The 9,358-nt window shown below is 33.2% G+C and overlaps 1 protein-coding gene across 1 annotated transcript; it reads left to right on the top strand.

The window, feature by feature from the left end:
* Window positions 1-8,639: 8,639 nt before the first annotated feature.
* Window positions 8,640-9,014, top strand: LOC111914390 (uncharacterized). Its single transcript, XM_023910143.1, has one exon. It carries the CDS (start codon window positions 8,640-8,642, stop codon window positions 9,012-9,014), a length of 375 nt encoding a protein of 124 aa, XP_023765911.1.
* The last annotated feature ends 344 nt before the right edge of the window (window positions 9,015-9,358 follow it).

Consider the following 9,358-nt stretch of genomic DNA (forward strand, 5'->3'; position numbering starts at 1 on the left):
ATAAATTTCATGAGAAATTATTACCCATTGAGTTAAATGTTTACAACTAATACTGGGAATGGATTCAATAAGTTCAAACGACGCTGGTATAAATTGTAGAAATAAGATAGTAAACATAAAATTGCTTAGAAAAGAACCATTTATGGTGTATGGGGACAAACGTCGATTGAATTATGGAATCATCTCTATGATGAAGTACAAAAGGTGTTTGAGCAAAAGATGTACATCATAATTAGCATTTGTGATTAATGAAAAGAAATAGAAAAAAGGATATGCAGAGAATACTAGTAGTGTGTGACTTCCCATAAGTGTTTCTCGAAGATTTTCCTAGACTGCCACCCGACAGACAATAGATAGTTGAATAAAGCAACAATAAATAATAAATACTTGTTGCCTAGAATTGATGACCTGTTTGATCAACTACAAGATGTAAGTTATTTTTGAAAGATTAATCTCAGGTCAGGTATCATAAACTAAAGGTAAGAGAACAAGATATCGACAAGACAACGTTTAGAAAAAGATATGGACATTATGAGTTTTTGGTTATGACGTTTGGACTAACCAATGTGTGACAACCGTCAAAATTCAAGTCAGTTCTAGATTTGACTAGACTTAGTTGCACATATAGGAACAACACATACTAGACTTACTAAGTAGAAGTTAAGATATAACCTACTAGAAACTTGGAAACAATTAGAATAAATGGATAGTGTACTTAGATTTCACATTGATATGTGAATTCTACTACTACTTAACTGTAGTGACTATCCATATTTGGGTCACTCTTTGACTCGAACACCATTTCATGAATCATATACACACATCATGCACTTGACCTAGTAGTAGAAATTAGGTCAAATTCTCATAGAAACTTAAGTCAAAGTTGAAGACTAGGACTAGTATACACTATTCCTCAATTACGCTTGAATCTCAGAATCACTACATAGAATGCCAATAAACCGATAAAAATAAATTACAAAAATTATTTATAACTATAAAAGAGTTATAATACTATAATATAATTTAAAGTATCAAATATTCTATTTATTTTGATATCCAAAGATTTACAAACTCTCAAAAACCCTAAAAACCCTAAAACTTAAATTTTATAAAGTTTAAAATCAAGAATTCTATAAAAATAGTTATGAAACTTATAATATGATCTTATAATAATAAAAATTATGAAAATGCATTTAAGGAAAATAAAATTAAGTCATTAAACCCTTAATTTATAAGCCAAAAACCAAGGTTTTGTGGATAAAAGCTAGGTTAAGTTGTATATTTTATAAAACTTTGATATTTTTTATAAAAGATTTAATTATTATAAAGAGAAAAGAGTAATAAAGGGTATTCTACCTCAAAAAGTCGGATCTCTCCCTCTCTCTCCTCTTTCTCCTCTTCCCAACACACACAGTTAATTCCTCTCCATCTTCTCTCTCACTCTACCTCTCATTCTCTCTCACACTCTTCATCACTACCACTCAATTTTCTCTCTTCCTCTCTTTATATCCACGAAATTTTCCAGAAAATAAGTCCAAGAACACACCTCAAACTCAAAATCTTCATCATCTAGTGGTGTTCATTAAGGTAGAACACAATTTTCCTTCATGTTCCTTCAAGTTTTACATGTTTTCTTGCATTTTCTCCACCTTCTACTCGATTCTAATGAAAGATCATGAAAACATAAACATGAACACACACACACACACACACTCATGGTTTTGATGATGATGGTGGTAGGATTTCACCGAAAAACAACATGCATGTTGTAAATGGTGAAATCCAAGGACCTAAACCTATGTCAAAATCAAGGAAATGCACTTTTCTACATGTTTTGGTGGAAAAACACCACATGCACCCTATGTTTTCTGTCAAAAGCGATTTTTTAACATATGAAACTCATTAATGATCTTCAAACCAACATGCATGTGATGATCTTCAAGCTTAGATGCTTGATGATCAAAGTTTGTTGTTAAAAGCTTTCAAATATGTTCATAAAAGATTTATTCCCAAATAAATACCTAGAAATTATTTTCTGTTCAAATGATATTTTTCCCAGAAACCAAACAACAATATAAGATGATCTGTAAATTTTCAGAAAATAATCCGTTTTTCTCGAATTATTATAATTAAGGCAAGAAAGCAGGGCAATAAATCATATAAAATACTTTATGGGGTCTATAAATCCTAGTTAAATTCTTGGATGACCCTATGGGAAATAATGATCTCACATTAAATTTCATCGGTTTTTGTTACTGTTTAATATGGTTTTGAATTTTCTTTTTGTTTGGCTCCAATAAATCATCAAACCACCTAAGAGAATGTAAAAACGATATATAACAATTTTCACAGTTGCTACCATAGGTATAAAACTCTGAAAAATACTTTCAGAATTTTTCATGATGCATTCCTATTTTCCCCCGATTTTTGTATTTATAATGGCCTAAAAATAGAAAAACTAGTTCTGCTCATCCAAAATTCATAAACATTTACCAGAACACCTTGTATTACATTTGGATGCTACATAAAAATGTTGATGATTTTTCTCTTCTGTATACTATTTTTCGCCTATTTTCAAAGATTAAATACACTTAAATACACAAAATCGGATTTCAATATATAAAAACCACATTTGGTATTTTTCCCAGGTTATTTTCTCTATAAATGAAGTTTACAAAAGTTTTGGTAATTTACTTTAACTGTTTAATAATTATTATTCAATTAATGATTATTTAAGAGGATTAAACAAGGAAAAATAGCAACACTAACTAAAAAATATCTTTTATATTTTTCACAACTTCTACATGTATAATAAAAGTGTTTCAAAAGTTTTCGGCAATTTTGGAAACTGTTTTCTATTTATTTCAATTTTTATTAGAATATATGCTCAAAAATCATAAAATTGGGTTAAATAGTTTAGAAATCAATTTTTATATTTTTTGGCAGCTTAATAATGTTTAATAACATTAATACAAGACGTTTTGGTAATTTTGGAAACTGATTTATATTTTTCATGAATTTTTATCTATTTAGGGAATTGAATACAAGAAAACTGGTTATGCATATCTATAATCCATGAAAATTTATCTAGAAGTCCTTTATTACATTTAGAACCAAAATATGAAGTTTGGTAAATCTTATTAACTGTTTAGTATTTTTCATGATTTTATGGTTATTCAAAAAACTAAAATCGTGAAAAATAGTTAGACAAATCAAAAATTTAAGAAAAATTTATCTTGAGGTCTTTGACTTCAATTAAAATTGAAATGCAAACTTTGGGAAATTTTAGAACTAAATTGATTTAGTATTTGAATATTTATTCATTGGAACAACTCTAAAATATTAAATATTAACATTTCAATAATGGAAAATTTTCCACTTAAATTGTTATATAACAATTGATTCTTTGAAACATAATTTCCACAGAAAAATGTTTGTAACTTATCAATGTTAAATTTTGACATAATATTGGCATAATTCTATTGTAGTAGTATGTATACTAGTGTTAGATTTCGATTAGAGACTCATTAGTGTGTAACATCGTTGTAGGAAAATGATAGTGGTACGAGTGGAGCGTAGTTCAAGGCACCATTTGCGTCATCTCAATGCATTGTGAGTATTCTCCACTCCCCTTTTTCGGTTTTTATGTTTTGGGGGTGGAAAAGCATGTCCTAAACTACTTATGTTCGTTGTATTTATTTGACTCGTATAAATTTAGTTGCTATATTTTTCATATTGTGAGTATTCACGCACTCCCCTATTTTCAGTTTTTATGTTTTGGGGTGGAAAAACATGTCCCGAAAAACTATTATTTGTTCGTTGTATTTAAATTAATTTGTATTAAACATGATTGCTATTTTATTGTTATATCTCTCTATGTATGTCTATGCAACACGGAACATGAGAACTTATCGTATTAAGGCCCTTCGCTTATCTCTAACCATTAACTCTTTGAGCCAATGGTCATTACGGATAGCGCTATTAGGAATTGACAACTCCGCACTCGTCCTATTGCTGGAGTGCATGATACCATATTCATCTATGGAACGATAAGCATAGATCTTGATAGGGCTTCGGTCATAGGTTTTATTGAGAACTCATTGTTTTCTTATACACATACAAACTTGTTATTTATTATGGCAATAAACTCGTTTATCAATTATAGCAATCAACTGTTTTTCTCATTATAGCAATAAACTTTGTATCTCATTATAACAACGAACTTTTGTTACTAAATACTTATTTACTTGTTTTAGCAACAAACTTGGTTGCTTCTTATAGTAATAAACTTGTTTTCTCCTTGTAGCAATGAAACTTGATTACTCATTTTAGTAACAAACTTTATTTCCCATGAGGATATGATCGTTGCATTTCTTTTGGGCAACATACTTTATTTCTCATGTCAACAACGAACTTTGTTTACACAAACTAATTTACTCATTTTAGCAATATATTTTTATCTATGGAAACTTATATCAAAATTTTGATTTCGATTCATGAAACCAATATTATTTTTAAACTTGTGAGTACTCACCAACTATTTTTATAGTTGACACTCGTTTTACATGCTTTTTCAGGAATCATCGAGTAAGTGGCACTTAGGGACACTTCACTTTTAGGAGCATTCACATGTGTTGCATTTCAATTTACATTGTAATTTCTTTTAAAAGTTGTTCAAATCTGTTGTAAATTTGTAATGATCTTAATACTATGGTTGGTGTTGTCTTTAAACTTTTGCTATGAAACCCTTTGTACTGCCACGCCTCGTGTTTCCGCTTTAGCGGGGTGTGACACAATGCTACAACAACATTTATGGATTAAATCTATAATCCTTTCATCAAAAAATATGTGATAGTGTTCATCGATGATATTCTAATATACTCGAATAGTAAGCAAGATCATGGCAACCATTTGCACGAGATATTATATGTTCTAAAGAAGGATAAGTTGTATGCAAAATTCTCCAATGTGATTTTTGGATCTAAGAGGTTCAACTCTTAGGTCATATGGTTAACCAAGAAGGCATAGCAGTTTACCTAACGAAGATTAAAGTTGTATTGAATTGGGAGAGACCTAAATTCCTACTGAGGTTCATAGGTTTTTGGTATTAGTTGGATATTATCAAAGGTTTAGCCAAGGATTTTCTTCAATAGCTGCTCCGTTGACAGCCTTGATCCACAAAGGGGAAACCTACACATGGAGTGAGAAACATGAAGAATCATTTTAGAAACTATAGAAGCAATTGTGTGAAGCATCGATTCTTTCATTACCCGATGAAATTGAAGACTTTAAAGTCTACAATTTTGCATTTGGATTTGGGACTCAAAGAGATAAAGAAATTACATATGTATCACAACAACTAGAAATCCATGAACAAAACTGCCCCACTCATGATCTAGAGTTGGCAGTAATAGTTTTTATGTTAAAGATATGGAGACATTAGCTCTATGGAACAAAATGTATACTTTTAACCACTGTTGTAAAAATCCCGATTAGATCCCGATTAATCTCCGATTAATCCCTAGGCGCTACCTGAACGATTAAAAGACGCCTAACGATTAATCCCTCCATACATAATGAGTGAAACATTATAAAACGATGAAAATTTAACATTTTGAAGAAATTTTATCTCAATGGAAACTATTTGAGGCATAATTAGTGTTGTATTAATCATTTTAACCTATTTTGTTATCATATTAGTGGTATTTACGAACTTTGATATGATATTAGTCATATTTAATTTTTTTAATTCAACAAATTAACAATTAATGGTCCCCGATTAATCTTCGCCTAACCGATTAATCCCTTAACCCCAGTCCACCGACTAGCTAACGTCGAGTGTTTTTTACAACCTTGCTTTTAACTAATCATAAGAGTCTTCACTACCTCTTTGATCAGAAGGAATTAAACATGATACAAAGGCAGTGGCTAGATTTACTCAAAGATTATGGTTGTGAAATACTTTACCACCCTGGAAAAGCAAATGTCGTAGCCGATGCTCTGCGTAGAAATATAAACCTAGAAAAGAAAAGGACAGGAGCATTAAGAATTGAAATTTTCTCAATAATTATGGAAAGTATCAAGAAGGCTCAAATTAATGTAACCTCCCGAAATTCATATAAGCTATTTAACCCTTCCATTTTGTCAAGTTGTCAAGAGTGGTCCCTTGAGAGAGCTCTTGTAGTAAATGAGTACGCTGGGCGTACTGGGGCGTAACTGGGCGTACTCATGCGATTATTTTGGATGCGGACTCGCCTAGGTATGCTGGGCGTACCCAGGGTTACACTGGGTGTAACGGATCCAGATGCAAACCCTAAATGATTGGCTTGTGAACTATTTAAAGGATGCTAAGGCTTATTTCTCAGCCTCCATATCAGAGAGTGAAACCCTAAGAGAGAGCCTTCCATCGTCCTTAGCATGAGTGTGTGTGTTTTGGAGCTAAAAGTGTCTTGGTGTGTTAGTGAAGAAGAAGGAGAAGAGCTTGTGGAGGCTAGGGCTTAAAGTGCAAGTTTGGATCTGAGATCTACAGAGAAAGGAGCTTCATCTAGAGGTATAAAGTTCAAAACTTTCCGCTTTATTTGGTTTGATGTTGCATGGACCATTTTTAGGGTTAAAAGTCCCAAAGGTGGAGACTTTATGTGTGTAATGTACTCCATGGACCTAGATCTGTCCCATTTCAGTGTTATTTGTGTTATAGATCCATAAAATTTCCATCTTGGTCGTTGTTATGAGGTCATGCTTGAGTTATGAGCTTTCTAGAGTTGGGAAATGGAACGTTATGGGTGTTAGTGACTTGTCCAGCCATGCAAAGGCTTAAAGTCACCAACTTTATGGATTAAGAGGCATAGAAATGGTCAGATCTAGAAGTTGGATGTGGGTCTTAATTGTTTAAGACCTCAAGAGCTTAGAATCTGAAACTGTGAGTTACGTGGGGCGTAATCCCAGTACGCGCAGCGTAAGGGGTTGCGCACCCCGTTTCTGGGAGGACGCCTGGTACGCCCAACGTACATGTTTGGTACGCACAGCATAACCCGGAGACTTGACTTTTGTTGACTTTTAGGGTTTGGTCAACCTTAGGGTCTTTGAGCCATGAGAGCGGTAAAATGGTCTTTTACCCTTCTGAGAGTACTAAGAGAGGGAAAAGTCTAGCCTTGAGAGATGTATTGATTTAGAGTATTTATTTCATATGATTAGGCGGAGGCTAGACCATATTTTTACAGAGTTCGAGATTACTGCGTTACCCAAGGTGAGTCTTCTCACTATACTTTACCTAGAGTGGTAATTAGAGTTATGTGAAAAAGTATTTTGTATGCTTTTGCATGATGTGATTTCTATGTGAATTATGCTATATATGTTACAGAGTTTACAGAGTTAGGACCGGAAGGTCCATAGAGTTAGGGTCAGAGGGCCCACAGAGTTATGGGACTGGAGGGTCCCACTGAGACACTTTGACCAGAGGGTCAAACAGAGTTATAGCCTCGGGTGGCTAATATGTGTTGTGTGTGGTATTTTGGGGAACTCACTAAGCATTTATGCTTACAGTGTTATGTTATGTGTTTTAGGTACCAGTGAGGATTGCGGGAAGGCGCCGGCTTGATCAATACACACTTGAGGAGCTTTTACATATTATGATCTTAGGATGTGATGTTATGAGTTGATTATGTGATACAGTGATATTTTTATAACAATTATGAATGAAAGTGTGGTTTTAAAATGTGAAAAATTATTTGAAAATTTGGGTGTTACAATTAATGCTTTGGAAAAATATAACCGAAAAGAAGAACGTCGGAGCAAGGCATTAGTGTTTGGAATGAACAACCAAGGGTTGAAGGTATTCTAAAACAAAATTTGGGTGCTAAATATGGGCCATATAAGAGATCTTCTCATGGAAGAGTCTCACAAAACAATGTACTATATCCACCTAGGCAACACCAAGATGTATATGGATCTGAAACCATATTACTGGTGGACAACGATGAAACTCGATGTTGCTCAGTTGAGCAAGAGTTAAGACTCAACATCAGAAACCGCATAGGAATTTGGAATCATTACCAGTACCCATGGGTAAGTATGAGGACATTACCATGGATTTCATAAGCAAGTTGCCGAGAACAAAAGAAGGCCACTGCATGATTTGGGTAACTGTGGACTGATTAACGAATAGTGCACATTTTATAACAACAAACAAGAGATGGTCTATGGAAAATCTTGCCAAATTTTATGTAAAGTAGATAGTAAAAATCTCATGATGCTCCCTTAAATATTGTGTCCGGCGAGACAGTCGTTTCACTCCAAGATTTTGGAAGAATTACATAAATAGATGGGTACAAAAAGTGTGTTTGAGTATAGCTTATTGTCCACAGAGTGATGGCCAATGTGAATGAACGATTCAAAAAGTAGAGGATATGTTGCAATCATGTACCTTGGAATTCAAGGGTAGCTGGGATGAGCATCTACCATTAGTTGAATTTCCATACAACAATAGTTACCACTCGAGCATTAAGATGGCAGCTTATCATGCATTGTATGAAAAAAAGTGTTGTAACCATCATGTTGGCTTGAGGTTAGAGAGAAACAATATATGGTGCCTAAGATCGTCCATCAGACCACCAAGAAAATTAAAAGTGATCAGATAAAGAATGTTAGCAGATCAGAACCGACAAAAGAGCTATGTAGATAAGAAGCGAAAACTGATGACTTTTGAAGTTGGAGACCAAGTTTTGATTAAAGTCTCTTCATGGAAGGAGCTTATCATATTTTGGGAATGTGGAAAGCTGAGTCCAAGGTTTATTGGATCAATCAAAGTACTCCATAGAATTGGAAACAAATCCTACAAACTAGAAATGCCAGCCGATTTAGAAGGTATCCGTAACACCTTTCACGTTTGTTACTTAAGAAAATTATTGGAAGAAGTTCCTAATATGATTTCACTTTCAGAGTTAAGAATCAAAGAAAACAAAGGATTGACTAAAGAACCTGAAGCAATTGTTGACTGTAAGACAAAGAAGTTGTGATGTAAGATGGTCGACTAGGTGCTTGTGCGATGGAAAAATACGGTCGGCCCGAATCTTACTTAGGAAACGGAGACTACATGAGGAGTCACTATCCACATTCATTTTTTGATGCATGATTTCAAGACGGAATCATCCTAAGGAGGAGATAATTGCAATGCCTGTGTTTCGTGCTATGCTTTAATTATCTAGATTTATATTTAGACGGTCGACGATTGTAATCTTTTATGTATTAATGAAAGAGAATTATTTCAATATTTATGTTTATATATTATGTGTATGGAAATTCGAAAGATATTATGTAAATATTATATTTGTATAAAACCTATGTTAAAACTTAATAAATA

Source organism: Lactuca sativa, chromosome 5, assembly GCF_002870075.4.
Source record: "Lactuca sativa cultivar Salinas chromosome 5, Lsat_Salinas_v11, whole genome shotgun sequence".
NCBI lineage: Eukaryota > Viridiplantae > Streptophyta > Magnoliopsida > Asterales > Asteraceae > Lactuca > Lactuca sativa.